At 37.2% G+C, this 17,472-nt stretch overlaps 1 protein-coding gene across 1 annotated transcript; it reads left to right on the plus strand.

Annotated features, from left to right (window-relative positions):
* Positions 1-295: 295 nt before the first annotated feature.
* Positions 296-15,906, plus strand: LOC109062704 (SLAM family member 7-like). The gene is made up of 7 exons (XM_042718988.1): positions 296-438; positions 1,918-2,226; positions 2,600-2,866; positions 3,027-3,134; positions 9,829-9,878; positions 15,334-15,390; positions 15,569-15,906. The coding sequence occupies exons 1-7, from the start codon at positions 384-386 to the stop codon at positions 15,740-15,742; spliced, it is 1,020 nt and encodes a 339-aa protein (XP_042574922.1). The 5' UTR covers positions 296-383; the 3' UTR covers positions 15,743-15,906.
* The last annotated feature ends 1,566 nt before the right edge of the window (positions 15,907-17,472 follow it).

Consider the following 17,472-nt stretch of genomic DNA (forward strand, 5'->3'; position numbering starts at 1 on the left):
TTCCAGCGCTGTTGCTGTGAGAAAGAAAGGATGTGGTTCAAAGTTAAAGTGTGAATTTGTTGTATGCAAAACGTCTTTATTTAAAAGTTAATTAAACACCTTTTGACTGATGTGGTACAGTACATGCAAACCCCACACATTAATAATGAGATAGAGAGATGTTTATTGAAATATGTTTCTACACTCAAGTTTTCATTATTTTGTCATTTTAGGTTTATTTCTATTGTTTTATTTCTGATAAAATGCTAGAACAGGAAGTACTACTTTCTCTCTCCCTCTCCCTCATCAGTGTGGCACTAAACTTCCGTATAAATCGTCAATGTGGCGGCAGTCATTTTAAGTTCTGTTTCTTTTTAAGTTTTTAATCTTTTTAATTTGGGACAATGTCAGTAAATCACCTACTCGTATTACTTCTTTTCCTTCTGACCTCAAAAACAGGTAAAAAAAAATGTGTTTATTATACAAATGATTGATTATTAATGGTTATTGTGACAGTGAGGACAGATATCACTGAGCATTTACAAGAAGCATCTCTATCGGATACCTCTTTATACAGTAATTTAATCTACTCCCAGTTTTTGATGATTCTCAGTTGTTAATTTGTTAAAATGTTCTGAAAGAAACATACTCATACACACTGTATTCCTTTAAGTTATTTTTAAATTCAGAATTTTTAAAGTTACTAAATAGCTGTTTAAAATCTTGATTTTTACTTTCTATTTTTATAAAGGCGCCAGTGCTAATATCTGTTAGTATTTTTGTTAGAGTACTGAGATGACCTTTTCCCAATGTGACAGTAGTTTCAGTAGCAGAATAAAAAAATGTCATCGTTAATCATAGGTGTGGTGAGTTTTGTTCAAGTGTGATGGTCATAATCAAACTTTTCTGATCACAAAACTCACCATTAAAGTAATATCAAGTATGTATTTACAGCATAGCTGCTTACTGAGACACATCTCAGTGTATGTTGTAAACAGGAAACGTGAAAGTCTCTTCATATCAGTAATACAACTGATAATATAACATTAACTTATATTATCATAATCCTTAGTAATCAGTAGAACCATTTTATGTTAACAGCAAATTTTACAACTTCTTACCATATGTTGGCGAATTGTAGTTTTCAATAAACGGACATCTGATATAATCTGAAACAGACCTTAGGTGGTCAGCTCTGTAAAGCCAACAACAGAGCTGACCAAAACACAGTCACAATAACGGACTAAAGATGATTGTTTAAGCTAAAAGAAGCAATTACCTGACTCTAGTGACTGAATTACTGATAGCTGTCATTTGTGTTTGTGCTCCTTTTTGGATTTTTTACATTTTTGCTTGCGACAGAAGAAAATGCAAACATGACCCAGATGTTTTTTTGCTGCATCTGATCTGAGGGAATTTAACTACATCCAAACAATGAGAGAAAATAACGGATTTTGAATTTGTTTAGAAACTTGTGTTTATATAAAGTTCTTTGACATTGAAAATGTGTATTTGAAGATATTTTCCACTCCTTTGCAGACTATGAGTTAAATTATACATTTTGAGTACTCTGTCAAAACTTTTGACATTTGACTGCTTTTGTTATTTGATAAGTGCATTAAAGCTGATGCAGACTGTATATAATTTTAAAAATCCCCATACTTCAAAAACTTTCCAATTTTGTAACAAAACATTAGGCTTTTTTTCACAAATCAGGGCTATTCTATTTATTTTTCATGAATACGACAACTGCATTAATATTAGTATCAAACATTAATATACTTGATCATTCCCATTTCAGAAAAAAAAAAAAAAAAAAATATATATATATATATATATATATATATATATATATATATAAATATAAATATATATATATATGGGTCTAGTGTGCTCACCAGCTGCACTCAGAAAACAAGTATCTTTCTCTCTCCTCAGGGTTCAGTGCTGAGATCTCTGTGTTTGTGCAGACAGGAGCTTCTGTTCAACTGGATATACAGACACAACAACTACCAGAGTTTGATATTTTAGCCTGGATGAATAATAAATCAGAGAGTATAGTTAGATATATCAGTTATTCCAAAAGTGTAAAACCTCACGATTCCTACAAGGACAGAGTGGATTTCAATGATAAAACCTTCTCTCTGACACTGAAGAACATGCAGAAGACAGACAGTGGACTCTACACAGCAAGAACAACTGGATTAAAAAATGAAGATCTTGCCTCATACAGAGTATCTGTCATAGGTGGGTGTGACTTTGCTTTGTGTGTTCAGCTCATAAGACTTAATTATGTTGATGTATTTACTCTGTGCAGTATTATATAGTACAAGTGCTGAAATTAATCTAATGTTCCAATCATGCTTTACACAGAGATGATGTAAAGAAATTATATGTGGTAAAATAAAGTTTTGGTATTAGTCTAGCTCCTATCGGATTAAAGGCAAACTACACTGCTGTGATTACTCAAACACCAAGACTAATGGCAACTTAATTCACAAACAAATGAATACAAACAAAAACTCTGAATAGGATTAAGTTTGAGGATGTATTATTTGTTCTTTTAAACACAGCTGATCAACTAATCTGATGTATCTTTGTGGAATATATATTCTTTCAGATGCTGTGGTGGCTCCTGTCCTGACTGTGAACTCAAACTGGTCCAGCAGTGACTCCTGTACTGTGAACTTCACATGCAGAGCTCCTGAGCTCATGATTAACTCCAGCTATCAGAACAACAGATGCTCTCCACAGGAAGTGACATCACATGAGATCCACACTCTCATCCTGGATTGCAGCAAGAAATACATTCTCTGTAACCACAGCAACCCTGTCAGCTGGAAACAAGCCAGAATAAATATTACACAGCTCTGTGATGATAATAAAAGTACCTGCCTACACACACACACAAACAATGCACATTAGCTGTAAAATCAAATATCTTATCTTGGTTTACCAAATCTAGTCTAACTGCTGAAATGTAAAGTGAACTCTGAAAACCTGAGCTGTCAACTGTAGTTCTTAATTATATACATCTCATTTTCCAGATGAAAGGAGTATCCAGAGTGAATCATCTCTCATGTGGCCAGTAGTTGGTTCTGTGGCAGTGTGCATTTTGATATGCGTTTCAATAGTTCTGTACCGCAAGAAAAAAGGTATGTCCATGTTGGCTCACATACATTATTTATGAAAAACTGATCTGATCAATTAAGTACTTTACTGCTTTTGTAAAAAAAAAAAAAAAAAAAAATGGTGGTGCCATTTTTTCGGTTTTAGTAAATTGCGATAATGTAGAAAACTGTTCTTCCACTTTTAAAAATTCTTGTCTCTACTAGGGGTGTGCGATATGACGATTTTTGATCGTGAACAATAAATTCGCATTCACATCAGTGTTAACTCAGCGCTAGAGTTACTCTCTCGTTATCTGCGTGTGCTTTTGAATGTTTCATTCGCGCGCTGGTCTGACCTGTGCTTTTTCTGAGCGCCGCGTACAGTTGAGTGCTTGAGTTGCTCCTTATTATTGAACTAAGTTATCTTTTGCGTTAATACGGTCAAAACACACAAGGTTTACATGTAGACTCAGTTGGTTATGTCTAAAATGAAAGTAAACAGTTGAGAGAAAGACGTGTACGTGCCTGTATATCAGTTGTGTGCAGGTCTTAAAGGGACAGTAGGCCTATTAAACATGCAACTGTCATTAAAGGGATAGATCACCCCAAAATTTCATTTGTCATTATTTACTCACTGTCACGTTGTTCCAAACCTGTATTAATTTCTTTCTTGTGCTGAACACAAAAGAAGATATTTCGAAGAATGTGGGTAACCAAACAGTTGCTGGTCCACATTGAATTTGATAGTAGCAAAAAATACTCTGGAAGTCACTGTGGACCAGCAACTGTTTGGTTTTCCACGTTTCACAAAATAGCATTTATGTTCAGAAGAAGAAAGAAACTCATTCAGGTTTAAAACCACTTTTGAGTGAGTAAATGGTGGGCTAAAAATAAAGCTATGGCAGAATTGACAGACAGCTGACAGAATTTTTTTTTTGGGTTAACTATTTAACGTTAATAAAACAACAAAACAAAGAGAAAAATCATTCACTGTCCTTGACTGAAGAAATTTAATACAGTTGCTCTAGGAATCAGTTTATTTAGTGTTTTATTTTTATATTTGCTAAATTATCCTATTATCCTGCTAAATACACCTATTGTGTAAGAAAGGCCACCCCTTGAAAGTGAACTCTTCCGAACCCTACCGCCTGTGTTCGTGATTTGGACTGTTCCAAAACTTTCCGCGGAGTGAGAACCAAGACAGTATAGAGGCTGGATGTGTAGATGTGTTTATAGTCAATATTTCATAGTTAAATTAGTTAGAAGTGGTCCTTCGAGCCGGATGTGTGGATTGCTACAGACATGTCTCAACCAGAAAGAGAAGCCCCTGCTGTGCGGCCAAGGAGACGAGTTAACCCTCCAGCCTACTTAGAAGACTTTGAGCTCAGTGGACCTGGGTCTCATCAACAGCAATCACGTTCGCTTACCTGCCAGGGAGTACTGGAGAATGAAGCAGCAAGTGCTACAGGTCATTCCAGATCCACTTCACCAGTGAGCCAAGCATCAGAATATTCCGAGTGGATACTGACTGACCAATGGGACTGCACTTCTGAAAAACTGAGAGAGGAGAATGCAGCATTGCAAAGGCAAGTGAAACAGCTGCCAGAGCTTACAGCCATGTTAGAGGAGATGAAGAGGGAGAACGCAGCCTTGCAACCGACAATCCAGCCAGCTCCCTGAGATCATTTCAGCATTCCAAGAGATGCGTCAACAGAATGCTGCATTATGGCATGAGCTTCAAAGCTTGAAATCGAAGCAGAGATCTCCACCCGAGTCGGTCACTCCACAAATGCCATCACCACGCTCTCACTCTCCAGCAGTTAACTTTCAGACTCCACAGCCATACCGCCCAATCCCAGCTCCACGCTCTAGGTTGCCACCATCTGCCACTAAGAGACTGCCCACACCCAGCTGTGCCAGAGGAAAGCTCAGAGCTCACTGAAGATCTGAGAAACATGAACATTATCTTCCTCCCCTCATGAGAGACCCACCTTTACAGCACATTATAGTGACTCAGCTCAGTTCAGGTATCCCAACACTTCCCCATATTCCCAGCCACCTCAGCTGCCTGAGTCCGTGGTCTCATCACAGGAAAGGAGGAGGCCAGCCCATGCAGAATACAGCTCAGATCATTTCTTACCCTCATCTACCCAAGAGAAAATCTACAGAGGTCCTGCCCCTACCATCCCCTGCCTAATGTCTTCTGACCCTAGGGAGTTTTCAAGACTGAGAATTGCTTTAGAGAACATCCTGCCTGACGATGCCACAGAACGTTTAAAATTTCAAATCCTCACAGACCATCTGAAACTGGAGGAGGCCCTCCTTGTGGCAGACTCTTACAGCAATTCCAGATTTCCCTTCACCAACACCATGAAAGCTCTGGATAAGATGTATGGTCAACCCCACCAATTAGCCCTGCAACGAATCACTGAGCTGATGGATGGAGCTAATGTACGCAGTGGAGATGTAAAGGCCTTCAGGATGTTCGGACTGCAGGTGCGCTCGCTTGTCAGTATGTTGCAGCAGCTTGGCCACAAAGGTACTGTAGAGCTGGAATGTGGATCACATGTCTCTCGACTCCTGAGTAAACTGCCACATGACCTCAGATCAAGTTTCAAGCGGTACACCCACCCTTTGCAAGTCTCTATTCCCACTTTGCAGGACTTCGCTGATTGGTTGGAATATGAGCTTCAAGTACAGGAAGACAATAGCCAGTACGCTTGTTATACAAGGCAGGAATCTTCAGTGCGTGGCAGAGAGATGAGAAGAGAGTCTAAGCAGCTTCGCAGACCAACCACCATTCTACTTGGTACCGACAAGTCACATTCCACATCAATGTCGTCAGCCACGTCTAAACCAGCTTCAGTCAGAGAAGAGAAGGTGAGAGCTTATTGTCCATACTGTGACAATAATAAACAATATCTGAATGGCTGTGACAAATTCTAGCTTCTTAGCAAAGACCTGAAGATTGACTGGATAAAGACAAAGAACCGATGCTGGCGTTGTGGTCGTGGACATCAAGCAGCTAACTGCACACTAAAGACTTTCTGCCCAACCTGCAACAAGAAGCACCTTATGGTACTACATGATTTCAATGACCAGGTCAAGTCAGCCATCTCAGCCAAGTGCAGCTCCTTCCAGTGCAGTTTTATATGTTGACCGACCAACCTCCGGAAGTAAAGTACTGCTCAAAGTGACTAAGGTTCTGATCAAGAATGGCAATGTGGCAATGGAGGCTTACGCCATATTAGATGATGGATCAGAGCGGACCATCATTCTGCATAATGCAGTGCAGAAATTAAGACTTGTGGGGGAGCCAGAGGACCTTGTACTTCGTACAGTGAGACAGGATACCCAGGTCATTCACGGGGCGGCAGTGACTTTTACTGTGTCCCAAACTGTTAACCCCAGCAAAGCTTACAAGATCCGTAATGCCTTCACAGCCAAAGCACTCGGTCTGGCAGAACATACACACCCAGTTAGTGTCCTGCAACAGAAATTTAAGCATCTTGCAGGGTTACTTCTACAACAGCTGGACAAGGTACATCCTGTTCTTCTCATTGGCTCTGATTGCCCCCACCTTCTCACACCCATAGAAGCAGTCCGACTGGGGCCCCCTGGTGGACCAGCAGCAGTAAGAACACGTCTGGGATGGACACTGCAGGGTCCAACTGAAGAATTGAGCAGTCATCTTTCCCCTGATCAATGCATCTTCACCTCGCTGCGGCCTGTCAATGACCTTTATGCAAATGTGGAGAGACTATGGCAAATGGATGTTCTACCCTACCAGAGTGAAAAGGTGATCACCAGGTCACGCCAAGACAAAGAGTCCATTCAGCTTCTGCAAGAAACAAAGGAAGCCTGGTACATCCCACACCACATGGTGCAGCATAATGGGAAGAACAGGGTGGTCTTTAACTGTTCATTCTCATATCAAGGGCACAACCTGAACGAGCTACTGTTACCTGGTCCAACACTTGGTCCATCTCTCCTGGCAGTCCTTCTGCGTTTCCGGGAGCACTCTGTTGCCATCAGTAGTGACATCCGCGGCATGTTCCATCAGGTACACCTCTTGCCACAAGATAAACCTCTGCTGAGATACATCTGGAGAGACATGCAAAGAGACAGAATCCCAGATGTCTATGAATGGCAGGTACTGCCTTTCGGGACCACTTGCAGTCCGTGTTGTGCCTCGTTCGCTTTACAGAAGCACGTTCTAGATCACAGCCAGCCTGGAGAGGACACACAAGTTTCAGTGGAGAAGTCATTCTATGTGGACAATTGCCTCCAGAGCTTTGCTTCCTGTGACATGGCCAAGAATCTTGTAGACAAACTCTGTAGCCTACTAGCATCTGGTGGCTTTGAGTTACGACAGTGGGCTAGGAATGACCCATCAGTTATCAGCCATCTGCCAGCTGACATTCAGTCTCAGAGTAGCATCCTCTGGCTCAGCGAAGGCCACCAAGAAGCTCAGGAATCAACACTTGGCCTGCACTGGAATTGCCAATCAGATACCCTCTCTTACAAACGACGCAAACCAGACAGTGAAGTGCCCACAATGCGAAGCATCTACCAGATCCTTGCCAGCCAGTATGATCCCCTTGGCTATATTGTACCCTTCACCACTTGAGCCAAGGTAATAGTGCAGAGGTTGTGGGACAAACAAAGGGAGTGGGATGACCCAAGGCTGCCAGAGGACCTATTTGACTCTTGGAAACACTGGGAGAGTGAATTGGAAGATCTGCAGAATATCAGTTTGCCCAGATGTTACTGCAGCAAGGAACTAGACTGCTCTAGTAGTATTAGGCAACTTCACATCTTTTGTGATGCCTCAGAGAAGGCATATGGATCTGTGGCTTACTTGAGAACAGAGAACCCTCAAGGTAAAGTGGAGGTGGCCTTTGTAACAGCTAGGTCTCGTGTTGCTCCCAAGAAACAGCAGAGCATCCCTCGTCTTGAGCCGTGTGCAGCACTCACAGGTGCACAGCTTGCTAAAGTCCTGAAGGCAGAGCTAACGTTACCACTCAGTAGTGTCACACTGTGGTCTGATTCTACCACAGTGCTAATTTGGCTTTTATCAGATTCCTGTCGCTTTAAGGTGTTTTGTGGGGACCAGAGTGGCAGAAGTACAGGACTTGACTGAATCTGACACCTGGCGTTACGTACAGTCATCCGACAACCCAGCAGATGCAATTACAAGAGGAAAGTCTCCCTCTGATCTCAACAAAGACAGCAGATGGAACCAAGGCCCAGCATTCCTCAGACAAAGACCAGACAGCTGGCCAGAGATGCCACCATTAGCTCACATAAGTCAAGACGGTGAGCTGAAAAGGTCAACTTTCTGTGGACTGTTAACTTCTGCTCTGTCACTGCCAGATCCCCATCAATATTGCACATTCACAGACTACTTAAAAGCTCTTATAAAAACCATCAGCAGAAAGCTCTCCCTCCATTGCAACTGCAGAAGACTATATAGAAGCTGAACTCACAGCCCTCCGACAGATCCAGGCAGAATCATTCCCAGACGAGATATTGCACTTGAAATCTGGTAAACCTCTACCAAGCAATAGTCGACTGCTTTGCCTAGCCCCAGAACTAGATATCAGAACCAATCTCATTCGGGTTGGCGGTCGCCTCCGACAAATCAGTCAACTAGATGAGGATAACATACATCCCATTGTCCTTGACCCACATCAACCACACACATCTTTGCACAATAAATCACCCTGAAGTACATTCCTGGTGTGAGACCTAATGTTCTGACCGGACACCCTGTAGCCATTCAATGAATCCGAACCTGAGTTAGACGAGTAGTCAGCAGTTTTCTCATATTGTACCTTAAAATAAAACACTGTTTGTTTTATTTGTATATTATGTGTAGTTGTAATGTGTATCTTTGTCATTCTTTAATCTTTGTTATTAAAAAATAAGAACAAAGATTTTTATCTTCACCCTCTTTGGCCTTAATATCTACCTTTTTTTTTTTTTGTTACCTTGAAAGGCTTTGTCTTTCTAATAGGGAAATTAGTTTGGCTGTAATGCTCAGACAACTTGGAAAATAGTAAAACCAAAAATAATGATAAAAATGATATTTTTGATATTTCTAAAAGAAACCGTGATATGATATTTTTTCCATATCGCCCACCCCTAGTCTCTACTAAATATCCTCTGATCAGATCATTTAAAAATCCTTAGTACTAACCAGTTAGTAACCAACAATAAAGATATTTAAGAACACTATTTATCTTGAAATACAGTACCTACTGTAGTTTTTACAGATTAGACCTCAGTTTTTTAAATGTCACTATGTTTTGTAACTATGATGAGGACAGAAATATTTGTTCTTTGCTGGTCCCAAAAAAAATAAGGAACAATCATTCAAGAATACTGAGATTAAGTAGTAAAAGCAAAACAAATGCAATGCAAAGGATTACTATGTAATTATTATCTTCATTTCTAACTGAAATGGTTTACACTGCACCTTCTCTTTTCAACTGAGTAGCCAACATGAGGAAAGCTTCAGATGTAGAAGTTCCACAACATAATACTAAAGAAACTCAGTTTAGAGCAGTTTAGAATTAACAGCCAATATAAAAAATATCCTCTGTTCTTACTGAACCACATATTAAATTTAATTGAAAAAATACCACGTTGGTTTTTAGATGCATATATTAATACATTCTTTATTATTTGATAAGTCTTGATGCTGATATGTAGCTGTACATTCTAAACCTCACAGGTGCACAGGAGGTGGTAGTAGAAGGTAATACAGTCTATGCTCAAGTTGAGGTAAGCTTCGATTATCACCACATATCACCCAAACAAGAGGCATAACTGCATTATTCCTGCATAGCAGGAAACATTTAGACACATTTCAGTTATAAATAGAAGAGATTACTGCAGCTTATTTAATAATTAAACCTTCTCAATAAAACTGATATGACCAATCCTGAATAAAACCTTCTGCAACTAAAACCAATTATTTTAACTGATTAAAATTTACTTTTTGTCACCAGCCAAGACAATCAATTTGTTTGTCAATGTGATAAGAGTCATGCAGGCTCACAGTGAAAACAATAAGCCTAATAAAAAAACATTTATATATATGTATGTATATAAGGGATGGGACGGTTACCTGAAAAAAATCGAGCCGTTCGGTTCTCCACACACGGTTCGGCACGCGCTGGGACTGCGCTTCAGCTTAAATCTGACAAAGCATCTGTAATATGGTTTGCTATAAATAACACGTAAAACAAACAGGGTTCAGCTAATATATGTTTCTGTTGATGGATGCGAATTCTGGCTTCCCAGGCATTACAACATCAGCGATGAAAGAAAAAGAAAAAAAAAAAAGTGGACATCCCATGAGTGGGACATTCTAAAACGCTTAACGTGAAAAAAGCTTAGCGTGGTTTAATGTACTACTAATACAGTGATATTAACAGACCAAACTCACTAAACATCATACTAATAAAGTATACTATCTACAAAAAATCAGATGAGCCCAGAATATGAATGCAACGCGTTTAATAACACGTTAAGCCTTTTCTTCCCATAGAAAACCGTTATAAGAAAACGCTTAACGTGGCTTAATGTACCGATTTTAACAGACCAAACTCACTAAACATCATACTAAAAAAAAGTATACTATCTACAAAAAAATAAGATGATCCCTGAATATAAATGCATCGCGTTTAATAACACGTTAAGCCTTTTCCTCCCATAGAAAACCATAAGGCTTAACGTGTTATTAAACGAGTTTCATTCATATTCAGGGCTCATATGATTTTTTTGTACATAGTATGCTTTATAATGTTTAGTGAGTTTTTTTTTTTTTAAAAAATCACTGTCTTAGTACATTAAGCCACGTTAAGCGTTTTCTTAAAACGGTTTTCTATGGGAAAAGTCTTAACGTGTTATTAAACGCATTGCATTCATATTCAGGGCTCATCTGATTTTTTGTAGATAGTAGCTCTACTTTATTAGTATGATGTTTAGTGATTTTGGTCTGTTAATATCACTGTCTTAGTACATTAAGCCACGTTAAGTGTTTTTTCGTGAAGCGTTTTAGAATGTCCCTTCACTCTTGTTCAATGCGAGTGCCGTATGCTGGAATATGAGCAGTCATTTATCCAAAGCGCACAAACCCGCGCAAATATTAAAGTATTCTGAAGTATTGTGTTTAAATGGACAAATTCACACAAAAATTATGTCAAAATGCCCATCTTGGTAAATATCCTATAGCAGACATAGCCGGCTGAACGTAGGCCTACTGTATCAGTGCACTGGATCAGTGCATTCTCTTAAAGTGACAGTCTTTATATTAATCGAACAGGAACAACAAAGAAAACACTCACTGCTCTTGATTGAAAAGATTTTGTAACTTTAATAAATAATAATCTTTAATTTATACAGTCCAATTTGCAATGCTGTTTTACATTTGATTACTTTATTAAATTTCTGTACCTTAAAAACTGTTAGACCAACCTAAAAACAACAACTGAAAATCACTGTTTATTTTCTGTATCTTTACTCTATTGTATTTATTTGTGCTGTTGCTTGTAGTTAGATAGAATATTCTTTTTTTTATTTGTAAGTATAGTTTTTCCTTAAACATAGCACAAACCGAACTGTACCGAAACCGTGACTCTAATATTGTGAAACAAACCGAACCATGAAAAAGTTGAACCGTGCCACCCCTAATTTATATATATACATATATATATATATATATATATATTTATATATATACATATATATATAGAGAGAGAGAGAGAGAGAGAGAGAGTAGTTGTTGTACAAAGTAGCATTTTTTATATATAAATATAATACCACATAAATACGCAAAAAAATAAAGTTTTGCAAAGGAAAATAAAGTTTTGCAAACAAAAATTAAAGTATTGAGGAAAATAATTTTGCTTTTTGCAAACAAAAATAAAGAATTGCAAAACATAAATGATACCGCGCGCGAAAGCAATGATTTTGCAAAACATATTTTCCATGGTCATATCTACAATTTTATTTGCAACACTGATTTTATTTTGCGTGTCAGTCTAGTTTTGAGCTTGCGCTGCAGTTTTTCCTGTGCGCTTCATTTTTCTGCGCGTCTCGCTTTGTGACGCTGTTTTGACGTGGGGGTGGAGTCAAGGGGCAGGGGCGTGTACAAACATGCCTCCCTGGAAGTGACGTCATCGGCCCGAGACGCAGCTCACTGATCCAGGTACTGTCATGATGAGCAGATGCATGCGAGTGGATGGCTTCCTTTTATTCACTAGCATTAAAACATGCATGGTTTCGTTTTATTAACTTTATTAACAAATGTATATGTGTATTAGCAGCGTTTGCTCAAGTTTAAAGAAGTTGTTACCATGCACATCTGTTGTTTATTTCTCTCGATGTGCACTCTTTTACTGGCATAAAGTTGGCTTGACGTTGGACGTTCGATATTCGCAAATCTAGGGAACGTCTCTAAAGTTACATGCGAAACTACTATACACTTCTCTAACGTCAATAGCATGCAAGGAGAATGACTAACAGTCATGAAAACAACTGTTAACTGCTCATCCAGGTGTCAACTATAATGCACACCTTTTATATTTTTTGATAATTATTAAAATAAACTGTAAATCATATGTAAAATATTGCTACTTTTCATTACCAAATGGACGTAAACACTAATTTAAAGCTCAAAAGCTCAAATGAAAAATAGCAATATTTTACATATGAATTTACAGTTTATTTGAATAATTATGAAAAATATGAACGGTGTGCATTATAGTTGACACGAAGATGAACACTTTACAGTATGTTTTATGAAAGTGAGTCATTCTGTTCAAATGCTATTGAGCTTTAAATTTGTATTTAAGTGCATTCGGTAATGAAAAGTAGCAATATTTTACATATGATTTACAGTTTATTTGAATAATTATGAAAAATATGAATGGTGTGCATTATAGTTGACACCTAGATGAACACTTTACAGTATGTTTTATGAAAGTGAGTCATTCTGTTCAAATGCTATTGAGCCTTCAAATTATGGCATATTTTAAATTTGAGCCCATTCGGTAATGATAATTAGCAATATTTTACATTTGATTTACAGTTTATTTTAATAATTATCAAAAAATATAAAAGGTGTGCATTATAGTTGACACATGGATGAACAGTTAACAGTTGTTTTCATGACTGTTAGTCATTCTCCTTGCATGCTATTGACGTTAGAGAAGTGTATAGTAGTTTCGCATGTAACTTTAGAGACGGTCCCTAGATTTGCGAATATCGAACGTTCAACGTCAAGCCAAACTTTATGCCAGTCACACACTTTTATAGCATTAAATGTGTATTGTTTCATTTGGTTAACTGCATGTGTATTAACAGTGTTTGTTTAAGATCTCTTAACCTGTGGGAGGACGCCAGCGCACAGAAGCGTTCTTTGTTCACATTAGTTCAGAGTTACTGCTAGTTTTAATGTAAAATTATGCAATTCACTTCATAAACTATAACGTACATCATTAAAGAGGTCTACGACTCAAGTTTTATATCGATCTCGACTTCGTTTTTTCATTTACATAACTCCTGGCATAAATTAATAAATGACTGTCATTGTAAGATAAAAAAAAAAATTAAGCTCGAATCTTTTTGGTTTAATTTTTCCACGAGTTTAATGCATAAACAAACCCGCGTGACCATAGCAACCTGAGATTATCAGAGATTGATCAAATATTTTTATCCATCCCACAGTCCGTTGATCGTGTCTTTTTATGTAATATATGTGCATATAAGGCTTTTATTATTTTTATCATTATATATATGATATATCCAAGTGGATGCTGCACACTGCTGGTGGTTGAGGAGAGACCCCCCACATGATCGTACAGCGAATTGGGTGTACAACAATACATTATAAAATGCTATATAAATGCATCATTCATTTATTCATATAGGCTAACCGTATATAATAATTGATAATAATATTATATTAAATAGGGCTATATTTTATATTTATTGTTATGCTTATTTCCCTTTTTAATTCGTGTATTGCTAACCTAATTAACGTTCTTTGTTAAATTAGTGTTTTCATTTACAAATGAAACTAGCGAATTATTCATTTATAATTCTAGTATTTATTATTATAGGGTTATTGTTAAATTCATCCTCTAAAGTGCACTTTAATGAAAAGTGTAATGAAAAGTAGCAATATTTTACATATGATTTACAGTTTTTTTTAATAATTATCAAAAAATATAAAAGGTGTGCATTATAGTTGACACCTGGATGAGCAGTTTAACAGTTGTTTTCATGACTGTTAGTCATTCTCCTTGCATGCTATTGACGTTAGAGAAGTGTATAGTAATTTCGCATGTAACTTTAGAGACGGTCCCTAGATTTGCGAATATCGAACGTCCAACGTCAAGCCAACTTTATGCCAGTAAAAGAGTGCACATCGAGAGAAATATACAACAGATGTGCATGGTAACAACTTCTTTAACTTGAGCAAACGCTGCTAATACACATATACATTTGTTAATAAAGTTAATAAAACGAAACCATGCATGTTTTAATTCTAGTGAATAAAAGGAAGCGATCCACTCGCATGCATCTGCTCATCATGACAGTACCTGGATCAGTGAGCTGCGTCTCGGACCGATGACGTCACTTCCAGGGAGGCATGTTGTACACGCCCCCTGCCCCTTGACTCCACCCCCACGTCAAAACAGCGTCACAAAGCGAGACGCGCAGAAAAATGAAGCGCACAGGAAAAACTGCAGCGCAAGCTCAAACTAGACTGACACGCAAAATAAAATCAGTGTTGCAAATAAAATTGTAGATATGACCATGGAAAATATGTTTTGCAAAATCATTGCTTTCGCGCGGTATATCATTTATGTTTTGCAATTCTTTACTTTTGTTTGCAAAAAGCAAAATTATTTTCCTCAATACTTTAATTTTTGTTTGCAAAACTTTATTTTCCTTTGCAAAACTTTATTTTTTTGCGTATATATGTGATATTATATTGACTCCATACATTTCATTCAATTATAAAAAAAAAGTAGTAAATAAAAATGACTTCAGTAAACAGTCATTTTTGATAAATACAACAGATGTCTAATAATGCAGCATGCACAGCTTTGTTCATGAGGCCTTTGTTTTTAAAAAGTGTATGCAGATACTAGCTATTATACCTTGACAGAACATTATACAGTAAATTATTATTATTATTATTTTTGTTGTTTAAACATTTTAGGGTCAAGAAATGCAGAAACTCAACAGTGACTGCAATACATATGACATTCCAGACCGGGTGAGAATAATCTAGTTAACAGTTAACTGGCTATGATTTTATAAAATACAGTACTTGTTGTATATACTGTAGGTTCGTGAATGTTTTATTAAATTGTTTAGTTTAGTACTTGTTCAGCTAAACATAAGTGTTCAGGAATGCATTTAAAAAAATACTACTTCTATATGTATTTCATTAGGTTCAAGCCCAGACACAAGAAGAAACAGGAGATAAACGACCCAACACAACCTACTGCACAGTAGGACAATACCCAAAAACAACGAACCACTCTGAAACAGACCTTACAATTTATTCAACAGTGTGCAAACAATCAAACAAGAAACCACCCGCCATTTCAGCTAATAGCACTTAAAAATGAACTTGTGGCCATCTCTCATATGGGGAATTTGTCACAAGATCTGATCTTAAAATGTCATCCTACTCTTACTATCTCTGTTTTATCTTTATGTGGTAGAAATAATGAGAACAGTATACTAGTATTTTGAAATTCCAATTAAAGTGTGCTTTCTCAAACAATGGTTTAGTATATTAGATTCAAACATCCAGACCCAAAAGGTCTTACTTTTTTTTTGTGTATGAATGTGAATTATCTTAAATGTGATTTTCCACACAAAACTTCATAAATTTTAAAAAATAATCCCACAGTCAGAAACATTAACTGTAGTACTTTTTTTTTGTGTTTATGTTTGTGTATTTATGAAGCCAGACCATCTAATGCTGCACAAAAGCAAATACAATAATTACAGTATACCTACAGTTCAAAAGCCAAATCACAGCCGTTCTAGTCGTTGTAGTTAAATTTTTGTGTTTTACAGTGTATTGGAACATTGTATCTTATTTCTGGCCATTGGTTTATCGTTAAGTAAACAATTATTTATTATTTTACTGTATATCTTGTACTTTTGTTGATTCTTGGATTAGTCTTGGAAATCTTGTTTCCTGAGATAACCTTTAACAAGCTCTGGCTCTCACTGGATATTCTCAGCATTCTTAGGTGAAGTTTATTGAGATGGGACCAAACTGAACCATTTTTCTGATGAACATGACTGTAGATCCATCAAAATGTATGTGCGTAACTATAAAAAAAAAAAAAACAGTTTTTTCAAGTAGGACCAAGAATAAACACAAAAGTAGAATTTAAATATGATAACAAATAATGAACAAATTAGACTATTTAAATGTAATAGGAGACAAAACAAACAACAGTATTAGAATGCACATCCACTTCCATGTCCAGGGGCGTAGACACTTTTAATATCACGTAAGTTCGTCCCTCGCACTTTTTCGGCCAAGTGTGTTCGGATAGATGTTTTCAAGAGCCGGTGTGAATAAATATAGATTTAAACTCAAAGAGACAGGATAGTCTGCGCATGACCTGATATTTACATACTCGAAGTTGGAGAATGTAATGACAGAAAGTCGAACCAGGAACATAGTTGCCAAGTCTGCGTATTATACGCCACCTTGGACTTCTTTTTTTGTAAAGTTGCGCGAAAAAATCCTGGGTCGCGGGTTACGTTTTTTTTTTTTTTTTGGGCTTATTTTATACAATATGGTTGCTTGTTAGGAAAACCTGACAAGCAACTTCGTTTCTTTTCATTTATGTTTACTGTATTCGCCAATGCATTGATTGACACTCTGTCTGCTCACAGTTAATAGCCAATCAGTGCAAAAATATAAGCGCTGGAGCATAATTTGCCAAATATTCTGCCCCCTTCTCAGACGCCTTTTTTTAACGTGATTTTTCTTCAATGAGGATTTGGAGAAAAAATCACATTCAAAAAGAATGTGCGTGACGCTGTAATCCAAGCAATGATAGTAGTAGATGTAGAGGAGTGGGATGACTTTCTTTCCTTTATAAGGCAGCCTATTTTTTTATTTTTTTATTTTTTACAATGTTTTGTATCAATGTTTTGTTATCACTGTAATAAAAAACAAGTAGGCCTATAGTATATAGTAGCCCTATAGCCTACTAATACTAAGAGTATATTTGTTTTTTTATATTTTATATTTGGCCTTTTCCATCTCTCCAATCCTACCCTGCTCACAGGTGATTGGAGATTAGTTTTGTTCCTGCTTTGT

Source organism: Cyprinus carpio, chromosome B2 (assembly GCF_018340385.1).
Source record: "Cyprinus carpio isolate SPL01 chromosome B2, ASM1834038v1, whole genome shotgun sequence".
Classification (NCBI taxonomy): domain Eukaryota; kingdom Metazoa; phylum Chordata; class Actinopteri; order Cypriniformes; family Cyprinidae; genus Cyprinus; species Cyprinus carpio.